This window comes from Haliotis rubra, unplaced genomic scaffold (genome assembly GCF_003918875.1).
Source record: "Haliotis rubra isolate DU_JTF1 unplaced genomic scaffold, ASM391887v1 Scf614, whole genome shotgun sequence".
Taxonomy (NCBI): Eukaryota; Metazoa; Mollusca; class Gastropoda; order Lepetellida; family Haliotidae; genus Haliotis; species Haliotis rubra.
In genome coordinates, this window is record NW_025767318.1 from 610,673 (window position 1) to 627,237 (window position 16,565).

Here is a 16,565-nt window from a genome sequence, read left to right on the forward strand (position 1 = left end):
AGACATCCCCGATAAAAATGGAAAGAGCACCTTCAGGAAGTATCCTTTTTACTGCAGATGATCAAATTTGACCATGTTGTTACAGTCAGGGTAAGCTCCGGCAGTAAGATGACGATATTTAGTCTATTTAGCAAGCAGCGAACATCAACTAAATAAACGTACAGATGTGGTACTTGAAGAGCTATGGACGTGTTCCAGATTTGTTGGCTTGATCGTGCTGAATGTGACTGTGGCTGGAGTGTTGTCAGGTGTGTTGTTGGAATGACACTGAAGTGGACGTAAAATCTCTGTTTCTCTGTTACAGCTAATATGGGGACCTCAGAACAACAAATGTTCAACAACAAGGAAATCTGGATTCAATTTGAATACCTCCAAATGGGGGAATATGAATTCGACAACCTGACCAGATTCAAGTTTGTCGCCATGCCCTATACAAACCCAGACCTGGACGTGGCCATCCTGGAACTAGAAAGTCACGAAATGAAGACCTTGCCGCCGCCTCTTGCCAGTTTCTCCGTCATCAGCGAGCATGGGAAAGTGGAGTTTGTTAGCCACGATGGTAACCCAACCAAGAGACGAGACCCGTCCAGCCTTGCTGCTCATCCAACGGACACCGAGGTTGAGAATGCGGTGGAATGGGCTCGCGGTAAGCGCTACCCAGGCACTGGCTTCCAGGGCCTGTCTGACCCAAACAAGCTCCAGTTCCATGGGCCTCTTCATCAGTGTACATCCGGGTCCCCAGGTGTAGTTGTTGATGGTAATGAGCTTTATGTTGTTGCTTTCCTGACAAAGTCCTTCCCGAACTTCTACTGGAACCTGGAGATTGATGAGCGGGAGAGTATCCCGGAAGGTTACCTCCTGGATGAAGCGGTCAGCACCTCGGCTGTGTACTTGCACCTCAAGGAACAGGAGCGCCTGTCTGAACTCTGTAATAATATCTTTGGTCACCCTGTTGAAAAGCAGTCGTGAAGATAGAGCATCCGAGGTAAATCATATATCCTATATTGTACGAAGACACGATGGGTTTTAATCGCGATGAGCTCAGAATCCAGCGACTAGGACAATATTTTCCGTGGTATATTTTTCTGCTGAAACCTTCTAAAATGTACGAAAACATATATATTACACACTCAAAGTATGTAACTCGGTATAGTTTTCGAATCTAGAATATCCATGCATGCTCAAATCAGGTTGTAATACAGCTACATTATGTATTTACAAAATGTCCACTTGTTGGAATTGTATTCAGCATCAGGTAAATTTGTTTTATCAATAATACAATCAAGAACTCTCACATTACATACATTTTTTCAGTGACTCGGCTTTGCAAATGCTTCCAAACACGTACTAATGGTACTAATTTGCATGTAGCTGTTTTCGGATACCATCGCAAGCGTTTATTCCATGGCTCATTGATGACTTTTCTTGAGAGGTATATGAGCATCTTTTTGTCGAAGATATATATACTGTCAACCTCATGGTGCATACACTGTAATCAACGGAAGATATAGACATAAAGGATATCGATAGAAAAATCAAATTGTTTTAACTGGGCATCGCCTGTACGACATGAGCCTCTATTACCAGTTCCTCCATCGGTAAGACTTGCTAAGGGTCTTTATAAAAGCCCTCGTTGATTGATAAAGCACCAGTAATCAATATTGACCCAAGATTAAAGTCTTGTTATGTAAATATGGAATGTGTTCTTTCTGTTATGAAAGATACGTCTTTTTATATTTTGAGATATATTTTAGAATATATTTTGTTTTAAGGACTATTCTACTACGAACGTTTTAGTGCTTTGACTTTGGTTCAGTTACAAATATTTATCCAATCTTCGTGCAATAAGTGATGATTTTTTTGTTAATTTAACGAACCTTGGTCATCGTGTATATTTGGTATTTGTGCCAATATCCTGATGTTTCGTCAGTGTATTGTGTTTATCTGAAATAGTTTCACGGTTGTGGCTTCATATTTCGTGTCGTGTTTCACATAGCCATACCACTTGCCAAACACAGAACGTCATGCTGAACTATTTTATTATAAATCGTATGAAATTACTGTTATTGATGTAACCTACATCACACTGGCGTTGACAATATGTATAGCAACGAAGTCGCACGTTTACATTACATGTACCATACTGTTAGTGAAATTATGACAGTATGCTGTCGCTATGGCAACAATGGTTTATTACAGACGAGTTACCTCATCAACTTAGAGATATATATAAATGTTTTAAAGTTTGGAATAAGCGATTCCTACATATATTTTAATATAAATGATGTACATATTCGTAAAGCTTCGATTATCCAGTGTATAATATCCCATTTCTGTTATGATAAATACCGGGCCTATTTACCTGCAGAACATTGAACACAATTAGAGTACCACGACGGTAAATATAGCTGTCCAGTCACTCTCTCGTGAGTGAAGGACATTTTGCACTTAGTGATAAACTAAATGCAGATTGTGACGTCACTTCCGAAACAATTCTGTGGAGGAGAAAGGTCCTCGCTAATTATGTAAATAGGATGGAGACATCATTCACAGGATATCGAGGCTAATATTGGTAGTAATAGAAGGTTTGAACTCGTGTATTGCGCATACGCGGAAACCTCGTCAACTCGACTCTTCAACTGCAATTATGATTGTGTAACCAATCACAATGGCACTCTACGTTTCTTGAGCCTGGGCTTACTCGATTGATTCGACCACCCCGAAGACTTCGAGTTAAGGAGTTTCAATTTAGTGACAACCAAGGTAGTTTAGCGCTTAATGTCGATAATCTTTCAGATTACGATCTGGCTTTGTCAAGAACTAAAGAGTAAACGATTTCGTTTTCAAGCAAGATTACCATTTTCGTTTCATGTCTTAGTTCAGCGTCAACATACGAGTCTAATAGCTTACGTTCTGTCTACTCATGACGTCATCAGTCCTGGTTCATGTGAGCTTCGAGTCCATTTTGTCACGTAACAAGTCCATCTATCAAACCATCAGACAATAGACATTACCATAATTGTAATACAAGCATAATTAGATACAATGCCATCGAAAGAGGCCAAGGATTACAATACAATTGCACCTTGTCCGAACCTCGCAACAACGGACACACTTATTCCGGACATGTAGAATTGGGAACAAATATTTTGTAATTTTTAGTATCCTCACGAAGAGTGTCTGTGCCTGTAAGCACGCATGTAAGCATGTAAGCGTGGAACCACGTGACTGTTCCAAGGGACTCGCAGTTCTGTTTTCTTTAGTTGTTAGTATTGATATGGCAGCACCGTTCATGTGACAATTTGTATGTACCTTTTAATACTCCTCTGCTTTTATCTTGGTAATGGACTAGCAGCTGTTGTTTTGTTTTGTTTTTTCTAGATTGTTGTGTACATACACGATCACATGTTACATCTGTTGCATCAGTTTGATTTTGATATGCCTTTTTGCTTATTGATTATTTACAGTAGACAACTGTGTTATTGTGTATTGAAGTAACGTGGGGCCAAGTGGTTTTGGGTAACAAGAGATGTCTTACTGAATTGTATAGAGACGGCGATGTTGCAGTTTTCGTAAACCGTCAATTATCCGTGGCAACAGGTTCCAATGGGCTTTGATCACTGGCAGTTAGAGATGGCACTGGGTGTCTCCTAGAGACAAACACGCCCTGCTCTACCGCTGTCACCAGGTACTTGTGAAAGGAAAAGCTCACCATACTTTACGATAGCACCGTCACTCAACAGAAACGCAATTCCTTTAGAATCGCACTGATCAGATACTAGTGGTCCACTTCCGGTTTAGTGCTGTGACTGTCGTGTCACTAGCATATGGAAGCTCTACGGTTGATACGTGGGATCAGTCCCAGTGGTCTAGACGTATGGGTAATGCATGCGGACTGGGAATGCATTTTCCGAAAATTGTTTCTCAATAAATTGTTCTCCTTCTCCAAATCAATATATCAGATTCGACAGTCAATGGAGAGCGTTCAGTGTGACGAATAGGACCATATTTTGCCTTCACGTCTTACGCCCACCATGGACTCGTGGAATTCCCTCTCCCCTTAAGTCAGAATAATGGTCTACACCCTAATCTATTCCTTGTTCACCGGAACCGTTGTTAGGTTATGTTATTGGTTTTATTCATTTGTCATGGAATTTGGAGAATTGTTGTGTTTGCTTTGAAAATCTTTTGCAGCTTCGCTATCCAAAAACTAGACAGCTTTCCACGTAGAGTGTTGCATACAATATACTAAACATTCTCTATGTATATATGGCACAGCAGAAACTCTATGGTATCTGTGGCAACAAGAGAAAATTGATTAGAGTTTTTAATTAGAATCGCTTTTGTAAAAGGAACAAAGTCTTTCATGGCAACTGGAGTGCAAAGACATTTTCTTTGGCATATTCATATTATTGACATGTGTGTACCCCATGTGTAACGATGTAATGGGAGAATTCTTTGAGGATTTTTTAATTCGTACTATACATAATAATGTTCAAGATACGCCTTTCGATTCATGTTGAGAATTTTTCAAAGTGATGGGTTACATGTTATGTTCAATAGTATATTAATTGAAATCCAGTACATGTAAATAAAAATGTAATTACGCAATCTAATTTGTCGGGTCTACAGGTGAAGATATTTGATTAAATATGTTTTAAAACCAAAAGTTATTTTTTGACCGTAATTGGTTATTCATTTACATAATGTTTTTTGTGATTCGTATTTCATATGAAAAGACTGATTGCATATTCGCATTTTTATATCATTGCTGCTCGATCGCAGTTTCTTTGTAACATGACACATAGATGAATAAATTTGTAAAGCTATTGTATAAGATACCTGTATTCATTTCCAACAAGAGTTACTTGCTCAGGGAGTCTATTGAGTGAGTGAGTGACGGTTTAATGCCGCTTACAGCAGCAGCCAGTAATATCGCGCAGGGGGACACCAGAAATGGGATTCACACATTGCACCCATGGGAGAATCGAACCCGGGTCTTCTGCGTGACGAGCGAACACATTAACCACTGAGCTACCCCGCTGCCCCTGAGAGATGTGCACTGTAATTATGGGGGTAGGAAATACTCACGGATGTGAGTTGTCCCACCAGGATTGTTCTCGCCATGGATGGAATGTGGGTCGGTGGCTTTGGACTCACTGAACATGCATCATCAGACATTCACCTCTTGCCTAACTTCTAGAAAGAAACAATTGACAGGCATCACGCACAAAGTGGTGACATCATTTCGCAGTGTTTGGACCACGTTGAGAATTGTTGAAATCAATCTCTCACCAACTCATCCATTATGTTATTCTTCAGCCACCTCCGTTTCTTTTAAAATCTACAGGGCTACAGGGTGAGAGCCACGGGAATGGATCCAAGGGTTGTGTAGGTTTACCGAAATCCCTGGAGATATGGAAGACGGAGAGGGCTATAGGGTGAGAGCCACGGGAATGGATCCAAGGATTGTGTAGGTTGACAGAAATCCCTGGAGATATGGAAGACGGAGAGGGCTATAGGGTGAGAGCCACGGGAATGGATCCAAGAGTTGTGGAGGTTTACAGAAATCCCTGGAGATATGGAAGACGGAGAGGGCTATAGGGTAAGAGCCACGGGAATGGATCCAAGTGTTGTGTAGGTTTACCGAAATCCCTAGAGATATGGAAGACGGAGAGGGCTATAGGGTAAGAGCCACGGGAATGGATCCAAGAGTTGTGGAGGTTTACCGAAATCCCTGGAGATATGGAAGACGGAGAGGGCTATAGGGTGAGAGCCACGGGAATGGATCCAAGGGTTGTGGAGGTTTACCGAAATCCCTGGAGATGTGGAAGACAGAGAGTGCTATAGGGTAAGAGCCACGGGAATGGATCCAAGGATTATCCTAGAGATATGGAAGATGGAGAGGGCTATAGGCATTCTCTTCCCACAGAGATTACTTGTCATATCTTCCTACGAACCTCTTTTCTAATACGGCCACATTTCCCGGCTCTCATAAAATCCCCTAGCGGCACAAAATCGCAACACAAATTGTCTCCCTTCTTTCTATCCAATCAGAACACGTGTTAGATCGACTTAGATCGAACTTGACTAATACAAGCAAATGTGGGGCCACAAATATCCCTCCTCAGCCGTGGACTTGTCTTGATGTGACACACAAGATATTTAATGGCTAGCTTAACGAGGGCGATTGAAACGCCATTGATCCGCTATTTACATGACTGAGTTCTGTCTTTAAGACACGTTTGCGCATTGCGCAGGTGAAGAGGTTCTAGTTTTCCCGAAGCATACGGAAATTACCGAGGCCTTGCGAATGATCACTTTTGAAACAACGTCGCTGATTGCACAACTAAATCTGATTGCAACCAATCATGAATTCTAAACACTCGTACCATGAAAGGGCCGTATTAGAACAGAGGTTCGTAGGAAGATATGACAAGTAATCTCTGTGGGAAGAGAATGGGCTATAGGGTATGAGCCACGGGAATGGATCCAAGTGCTAGTGTAGGTTGACCGAAATCCCTGGAGATATGGAAGACGGACAGGGCTATAGGGTAAGAGCCACGGGAATGGATCCAAGGGTTGTGGAGGTTTACCGAAATCCCTAGAGATATGGAAGACGGAGAGGGCTATAGGCATTCTCTTCCCACAGAGATTACTTGTCATATCTTCCTACGAACCTCTTTTCTAATACGGCCACATTTCCCGGTTCTCATAAAATCCCCTAGCGGCACAAAATCGCAACACAAATTGTCTCCCTTCTTTCTATCCAATCAGAACACGTGTTAGATCGACTTAGATCGAACTTGACTAATACAAGCAAATGTGGGGCCACAAATATCCCTCCTCAGCCGTGGACTTGTCTTGATGTGACACACAAGATATTTAATGGCTAGCTTAACGAGGGCGATTGAAACGCCATTGATCCGCTATTTACATGACTGAGTTCTGTCTTTAAGACACGTTAGCGCATTGCGCAGATGAAGAGGTTCTAGTTTTCCCGAAGCATACGGAAATTACCGAGGCCTTGCGAATGATCACTTTTGAAACAACGTCGCTGATTGCACAACTAAATCTGATTGCAACCAATCATGAATTCTAAACACTCGTACCATGAAAGGGCCATATTAGAACAGAGGTTCGTAGGAAGATATGACAAGTAATCTCTGTGGGAAGAGAATGGGCTATAGGGTATGAGCCACGGGAATGGATCCAAGTGCTAGTGTAGGTTGACCGAAATCCCTGGAGATATGGAAGACGGAGAGGGCTATAGGGTGAGAGCCACGGGAATGGATCCGAGGGTAATGGAGGTTTACCGAAATCCCTAGAGATATGGAAGACGGAGAGGGCTATAGGGTGAGAGCCACGGGAATGGATCCAAGAGTTGTGTAGGTTTACCGGAATCCCTAGAGATATGGAAGACGGAGAGGGCTATAGGGTGAGAGCCACGGGAATGGATCCAAGTGTAGGTGTACCGAAAGGTTTACATAGGAAATCCCTGGAGATATGAAGATATGGAAGACGGAGAGGGCTATAGGGTGAGAGCCACGGGAATGGATCCAAGGGTTTGTGTAGGTTTACCGAAATCCCTGGAGATATGGAAGACGGAGAGGGCTATAGGGTGAGAGCCACGGGAATGGATCCAAGTGTTGTGTAGGTTTACCGAAATCCCTGGAGATATGGAAGACGGAGAGGGCTATAGGGTGAGAGCCACGGGAATGGATCCAAGGGTTGTGTAGGTTTACCGAAATCCCTGGAGATATGGAAGACGGAGAGGGCTATAGGGTGAGAGCCACGGGAATGGATCCAAGAGTTGTGTAGGTTTACCGGAATCCCTGGAGATATGGAAGACGGAGAGGGCTATAGGGTGAGAGCCACGGGAATGGATCCAAGGGTTGTGTAGGTTTACCGAAATCCCTGGAGATATGGAAGACGGAGAGGGCTATAGGGTGAGAGCCACGGGAATGGATCCAAGGGTTGTGTAGGTTTACCGAAATCCCTGGAGATATGGAAGACGGAGAGGGCTATAGGGTGAGAGCCACGGGAATGGATCCAAGAGTTGTGTAGGTTTACCGAAATCCCTGGAGATATGGAAGACGGAGAGGGCTATAGGGTGAGAGCCACGGGAATGGATCCAAGGGCTAGTGGGTTTACCGAAATCCCTGAAGACATGGAAGACGGAGAGGGCTATAGGGTGAGAGCCACGGGAATGGATCCAAGGGTTGTGTAGGTTTACCGAAATCCCTGGAGATATGGAAGACGGAGAGGGCTATATAGGGTGAGAGCCACGGGAATGGATCCAAGAGTTGTGTAGGTTTACCAGAAATCCCTGGAGATATGGAAGACGGAGAGGGGCTATAGGGTGAGAGCCACGGGAATGGATCCAGTGGTTGTGTAGGTTTACCGAAATCCCTGGAGATATGGAAGACGGAGAGGGCTATAGGGTGAGAGCCACGGGAATGGATCCAAGAGTTGTGTAGGTTTACCGAAATCCCTGGAGATATGGAAGACGGAGAGGGCTATAGGGTGAGAGCCACGGGAATGGATCCAAGGGTTGTGTAGGTTTACCGGAAATCCCTAGAGATATGGAAGACGGAGAGGGCTATAGGGTGAGAGCCACGGGAATGGATCCAAGGGTTGTGTAGGGTTTACCGAAATCCCTAGAGATATGGAAGACGGAGAGGGCTATAGGGTGAGAGCCACGGGAATGGATCCAAAGCTAGAGTTGTGTAGGTTTACCGAAATCCCTGGAGATATGGAAGACGGAGAGGGCTATAGGGTGAGAGCCACGGGAATGGATCCAAGAGTTGTGTAGGTTTACCGAAATCCCTAGAGATATGGAAGACGGAGAGGGCTATAGGGTGAGAGCCACGGGAATGGATCCAAGAGTTGTGTAGGTTTACCGAAATCCCTAGAGATATGGAAGACGGAGAGGGCTATAGGGTAAGAGCCACGGGAATGGATCCAAGTGGTTGTGTAGGTTTACCGAAATCCCTGGAGATATGGAAGACGGAGAGGGCTATAGGGTGAGAGCCACAGGAATGGATCCAAGGGTTGTGTAGGTTTACCAGAAATCCCTGGAGATATGGAAGACGGAGAGGGCTATAGGGTGAGAGCCACGGAATGGATCCAAGAGTTGTGTAGGTTTACCGGAATCCCTGGAGATATGGAAGACGGAGAGGGCTATAGGGTAAGAGCCACGGGAATGGATCCAAGAGTTGTGTAGGTTTACCGGAATCCCTAGAGATATGGAAGACGGAGAGGGCTATAGGGTGAGAGCCACGGGAATGGATCAAGGGTTGTGTGGGGTTTACCGAAATCCCTGGAGATATGGAAGACGGAGAGGGCTATAGGGTGAGAGCCACGGGAATGGATCCAAGGGTTGTGTAGGTTTACCGAAATCCCTGGAGATATGGAAGACGGAGAGGGCTATAGGGTGAGAGCCACGGGAATGGATCCAAGAGTTGTGGAGGTTTACCGGAAATCCCTGGAGATATGGAAGACGGAGAGGGCTATAGGGTGAGAGCCACGGGAATGGATCCAAGGGTTGTGTAGGTTTACCGAAATCCCTGGAGATATGGAAGACGGAGAGGGCTATAGGGTGAGAGCCACGGGAATGGATCCAAGAGTTGTGTAGGTTTACCGAAATCCCTGGAGATATGGAAGACGGAGAGGGCTATAGGGTGAGAGCCACGGGAATGGATCCAAGGGTTGTCAAAGACACGAAATCCCTGGAGATATGGAAGACACCATGGTTACCAATTGCAATGTTATGGCTGCTTTATCAATGAAAAACTGGTAAACGTATGATGTAAAACAAATTTCCCTTTGGGACAATAAAGAATTATCTTATCTATCTTATCTTAAGTCTTACTAAATACACACATCATTAAGCGTTTGAATCAGTGACGAGAGTACTCATTGTTACAAAGTACTTTCACACATTTTTTAGAAGCTCAAGAATTATTGAAAATACAGTTCTGGTATATATAGCACATCTTCGCCCGACTTCGACACTGATAACTGGGTCAATCCCTCTCTAACACGGTAAGATTTAAGTTCCAGTACATGCAGCAGCTTGAGAGAGAGGATGTCATCGATTGTATCAGTTCAGAGTTCCAGCTGCTTCAATTTCGGCAACGGTTTGCTGACAGTGTAATGCCGTCTACAGTATTATCCCACTCTTTATGCGACTAGACATGGCGGTAGCTGTTTCCAAACTGAATGATTTTAAATGTAAAAAGTGGTGTATTTGGACCCAAGAACGGCTTGTTAAATACACCACGGCCTTGTCGCTGACGATTGGTCTATGAATTTCGGCAATTCGTCACTCAGTAACAGCGACCAGGCAGTGGGTGTGGATACTCGTATTAGAAAGTAACTACTACTAAAGCGATATAACTCCGTTCAAAGAAGAGTAGACATGGCAGGTATCAACTTCCAGAGCCTCGGTATCTTTATCTCCGTTTACCAAGATGGCCAAGAGGGCTATGAAGTAAGGTGCTCTCGTGCCACACGAGTCAATGTTGCCGCTAAGACAGTAGGCATTCCGAATGAGGAGTCACGGTTAGTTATATATATGTGATAAATCGAACTGTAATGATGCATCGAACTATGCGATGGATTTACCCAATTATTGAGTCATTAATAGCGATTAATCGATGAGCAGGAAACGAAAAACTATCGAATTATCGATAGTATGTATGTCTATCATTAGTTTATAAATTGACTTTCCGTTGATAAAAGCGCAGCGCAAAATGTTTTATATGGAAGACGGAGGGCTATAGGATGAGAGCCACGGGAATGGATCCAAGAGTTGTGTAGGTTTACCGGAATCCCTAGAGATATGGAAGACGGAGAGGGCTATAGGGTTAGAGCCGCGGGAATGGATCCAAGGGTTGTGTAGGTTTACCGAAATCCCTGAAGATATGGAAGACGGAGAGGGCTATAGGGTGAGAGCCACGGAAATAGGATCCAAGTGCTAGTGTAGGTTGACGGAAATCCCTGGAGATATGGAAGACGGAGAGGGCTATAGGGTGAGAGCCACGGGAATGGATCCAAAAGTTTTGTAGGTTTACCGAAATCCCTGAAGACACGGAAGACGGGGCACGCCTCATGCAAAGCACACAACGTTGACTAATTCTGCACATTGCAGCTTATGGTATAGGGATTTTTGCCAATTTGACGCATTGGCCTTAATGACAGTAGTACACGTAAACCTGTTCAATATGTTGTGTAAATCGTGTATATGACCATGTGAAGTCGTCTTCTGAAGCCTTGGCTGGCGTCCACGTATCGACTTGTAATAGGGTGTGGAAACAGGTAATATTGACACTTCAATAAGTCTTGTAATACATCAATACCCACACTTTTAGGTATCATTTTCACAGTCTGTTGTATACCTGACATCAATTACACAATGTTTGCCACGTCTACTGATGTCCGAGAACAGCTTGAGGGCGACATACGCGGAGCATTTGTACACAAAGCATTCCCACGTCTGTGACCATTGTCAAACACAGTCAACGGTGATTTATCGGAAATTGTACCATGCTCAGACCGCGGTCTCTTTAATCTCATCCGTGGTGTATTGTCTGGTTACACCACGGTTTTGAGTTGCCTTCGACAGCAAATCTCTAATTGTCTCTTTGCAGTTTTGACCACGCCTACTGTACATTTAACAAACATAACAGTCTGTCTCAAATGGATGTAAACCTTATAAAAAGACAATCAACATTTGTTTTACTCTTTTAATGAAAATAATGATAACTGTGTCGGAAACACGGTGACTTAAAATTTAGGGGAAATACGGGCGGAAGCTCATATGTTCCAGCTAGTATTAGATGCATTAACAACAAATTCTGTGAATGACTTGTCTTTTAATTGTCAAATTCTATTCAATATCTATGTTTGTGTACTAAATTGATGTATTTATATCCTGATTATTTCATGATTACCAATTGCAATGTTATGTATGGCTGCTTTATCAATGAAAAACTGGAGAACGTATGATGTAAAACAAATTTCCCTTGGGACAATAAAGAATTATCTTATCTATCTTATCTTAAGTCTTACCAAATACACATCATTAAGCGTTTGAATCAGTCGCGAAGTACTCATTGTTATAAAGTACTTTCACAATTTTTAAACTCAAGAATTATTGAAAATACAGTTCTGGTATGTATAGCACATTCGCCCGACTTCGACACTGATAACTGGGTCAATCCCTCTAACACGGTAGATTTAGTTCCCATTATACGGCAGCTTGAGAGAGAGTGATGTCATCGATTGTATCATCCCAGAGTTCAGCACCTTCAATTTCGACAACAATTTGTGACAGTGTAATGCCGTCTACAGTATTATCCCACTCGCGACTAGACATGGCGGCTGTTTGAAACAGAATGATTTTAAATGTAAAATTCCCGCGGAGATTTCGAAATTTGAATGCAGAATGTGGGCATGGTACAAAGCAGTTACTTCCTCCATTCACTCGAGCTTGGTCCAAATACACCACGGCCTTGTCGCTGACGATTGGTCTATGAATTTGCGACAATTCATCCTCAATCAACAGCGACCAGGCAGTGGTGTATTTGGACCAAGCTCGAGTATTAGAATGTAGTAATTACTTCTAAAGCGATATAACTCCCGGTTCGAAGTAGACATGACAGGTATCAACTTTCAAACCTCAGTATCTTTATCTCCGCTTTACCATGACGGCAAGAGCGCTATGAAATGGTGCTCTCGTGGAACGCGTCGTGGCTCCATGTTACCACTATCTCACTACATGCCGAATGAGGTCACGGTTATTATATGTGTGATAAATAGGACTGTAACGATGCATCGAACTATCGATGGATTGCAGTTGTTGAGTGTCCAACAGCAATTAATCGATGGTAGAAACGAAAAACTATCGATGTATCGATAGTATGTGTGTCTATCATTAGTTTATAAATTGACTTCCGTTGATAAAAGCGCAGCGCAAAATACAGGATGTTTGGGTGCAGACTTGTAGCTTCACTGAGTTTATGTATTAAACATTTTCTTGATCTGGGTTTCAAGTTTCTTGCCAGTTATAAAGAGACTAAACTACTTGTTTTGATTTTATATAGATCAAACAGTCATTTGGGGAATAACTTGAAATGAGACAATTAAAGGAGAGAGAAACTATTGCAGTGGAGTTACAATAGTTGGTAGCAATCGCTGTCGCAGTAGTATGTATCAATAGACTATAGCTATCGCAGTAGTATGTATCAATAGACTATAGCTATTGCAGTAGTATGTATCAATAGACTATAGCTATTGCAGTAGTATGTATCAATAGACTATAGCTATTGCAGTAGTATGTATCAATAGACTATAGCTATTCAGCAGCAGTAGTATGTATATCAATAGACTATAGCCATTGCAGTAGTATGTATCAATAGACTATAGCTATTGCAGTAGTATGTATCAATAGACTATAGCTATCGCAGTAGTATGTATCAATAGACTATAGCTATTGCAGTAGTATGTATCAATAGACTATAGCTATTGCAGTAGTATGTATCAATAGACTATAGCTATTGCAGTAGTATGTATCAATAGACTATAGCTATTGCAGTAGTATGTATCAATAGACTATAGCTATTGCAGTAGTATGTATCAATAGACTATAGCTATTGCAGTAGTATGTATCAATAGACTATAGCTATTGCAGTAGTATGTATCAATAGACTATAGCTATCGCAGTAGTATGTATCAATAGACCATAGCCATTGCAGTAGTATGTATCAATAGACTATAGCTCATTGCAGTAGTATGTATCAATAGACTATAGCTATTGCAGTAGTATGTATCAATAGACTATAGCTATTGCAGTAGTATGTATCAATAGACTATAGCTATTGCAGTAGTATGTATCAATAGACTATAGCTATTGCAGTAGTATGTATCAATAGACTATAGCTATTGCAGTAGTATGTATCAATAGACTATAGCTATTGCAGTAGTATGTATCAATAGACTATAGCTATTGCAGTAGTATGTATCAATAGACTATAGCTATTGCAGTAGTATGTATCAATAGACTATAGCTATTGCAGTAGTAGTAGTATGTATCAATAGACTATAGCTATTGCAGTAGTATGTATCAATAGACTATAGCTATTGCAGTATGTATGTATCAATAGACTATAGCTATTGCAGTAGTATGTATCAATAGACTATAGCTATTGCAGTAGTATGTATCAATAGACTATAGCTATTGCAGTAGTATGTATCAATAGACTATAGCTATTGCAGTAGTATGTATCAATAGACTATAGCTATTGCAGTAGTATGTATCAATAGACTATAGCTATTGCAGTAGTATGTATCAATAGACTATAGCTATTGCAGTAGTATGTATCAATAGACTATAGCTATTGCAGTAGTATGTATCAATAGACTATAGCTATTGCAGTAGTATGTATCAATAGACTATAGCTATTGCAGTAGTATAGACTATAGCATCAATATGGACTATAGCTATTCGCAGTAGTATGTATCAATAGACTATAGCTATTGCAGTAGTATGTATCAATAGACTATAGCTATTGCAGTAGTATGTATCAATAGACTATAGCTATCGCAGTAGTATGTATCAATAGACTATAGCTATTGCAGTAGTATGTATCAATAGACTATAGCTATTGCAGTAGTATGTATCAATAGACTATAGCTATTGCAGTAGTATGTATCAATAGACTATAGCTATCGCAGTAGTATGTATCAATAGACTATAGCTATTGCAGTAGTATGTATCAATAGACTATAGCTATTGCAGTAGTATGTATCAATAGACTATAGCTATTGCAGTAGTATGTATCAATAGACTATAGCTATTGCAGTAGTATGTATCAATAGACTATAGCTATTGCAGTAGTATGTATCAATAGACTATAGCTATCGCAGTAGTATGTATCAATAGACTATAGCTATTGCAGTAGTATGTATCAATAGACTATAGCTATTGCAGTAGTATGTATCAATAGACTATAGCTATTGCAGTAGTATGTATCAATAGACTATAGCTATCGCAGTAGTATGTATCAATAGACTATAGCTATTGCAGTAGTATGTATCAATAGACTATAGCTATCGCAGTAGTATGTATCAATAGACTATAGCGCATTGCAGTAGTATGTATCAATAGACTATAGCTATAGGATAGTATGTATCAATAGACTATAGTATTGCAGTAGTATATCAATAGACTATAGCTATCGCAGTAGTATGTATCAATAGACTATAGCTATTGCAGTATGTATCAATAGACTATAGCTATTGCAGTAGTATGTATCAATAGACTATAGCTATTGCAGTAGTATGTATCAATAGACTATAGCTATCGTAGTAGTATGTATCAATAGACTATAGCTATCGCAGTAGTATGTATCAATAGACTATAGCTATTGCAGTAGTATGTATCAATAGACTATGGCTATTGCAGTAGTATGTATCAATAGACTATAGCTATTGCAGTAGTATGTATCAATAGACTATAGCTATTGCAGTAGTATGTATCAATAGACTATAGCTATCGCAGTAGTATGCATCGACGTACAATTGCCTCGTTGGGAGGTGGAACAAAACAGCATTTTGGCACGAGCTCTTAACGGTTAACACTCAGTAATAAGTCGATCACAATCACAAAACAGACACGTGGATGATCGATCTGGTCGACAAAGGGCGACAGTTGGCGCACAAGCCCGTACAATAGAATGACTGTGTAACGAAGTGCCCCTGAAACTGGAGTCAAGTGTCAGGTGTGTGGGTAGGCTCGTCGTAATCGGCTACACAGATGGGACCTGCATCCCCCACGTCCACGTGTCATCCCACGGGTTGACTGTCGCATTATTCAATAACTCACCAACTCAGTTGACAGTGGACGTTCCATTAGGAATGTGCCTCGTCAAATCCCCAGGCCTATCTTGAAAATGGAGCGATATTTATGAGTTTGGCTTTTAATGACAAATGACGTGATGGGCAGTTGGGCGCTTTAGTCAATCATCTAGCAAAAGCTGTGGTCATCTGACTACAAAGCTGAGTCCCTGTCACTCCGTTAAGCTATTTATCGCATTAAGATAAGTTATTCATTAATAATATATTCATTAATCGTAAAATAAACTAAAGTATCCGACCACAAACGGACAATAAGACAACGAATGAATGGTTTAAGATCTAACGCCAATATTTCAGCCATATTGTTACACATGATTCACTATCTATTTTATAAACGTGTCCAAGAGCGTTCGTTGGGGTGCTCTCAGATGGTGGTTCAGGATGGTGGACTAGAGACGGCAGACAAAAGTCAGCGGAGGAATTGAAGACAACAGCAGCCATTTTTATTATGGTTGGGGAACAATGGTAGAAATAATACATAAGATGGAAATCACGTGACAGAACGCACATCGCGACCGGGTGGCCAATGTTCCCGACGTGGAGACCCGCTCTGTCACATACATTCAGAAGTCGGACGGCGATTCTTCGTCGTCAACGTAGTGAGGTGTTGATTGGCATTTACTGATAGCATTAAGAATTAGGGT

General features: G+C 41.7%; 1 protein-coding gene across 3 annotated transcripts in view; it reads left to right on the forward strand.

Annotated features, from left to right (window-relative positions):
• LOC124255975 overlaps positions 1-4,830 on the forward strand; it is a 51,902-nt gene extending 47,072 nt beyond the window's left edge. For all 3 annotated transcript variants that reach the window (XM_046689923.1, XM_046689924.1, XM_046689925.1), the window contains exon 6: positions 305-4,830. In XM_046689923.1, coding sequence (XP_046545879.1) covers positions 305-969 — 665 coding nt within the window. In that variant the 3' untranslated portion in view covers positions 970-4,830. The remainder of the gene's footprint in view (positions 1-304) is intronic.
• The last annotated feature ends 11,735 nt before the right edge of the window (positions 4,831-16,565 follow it).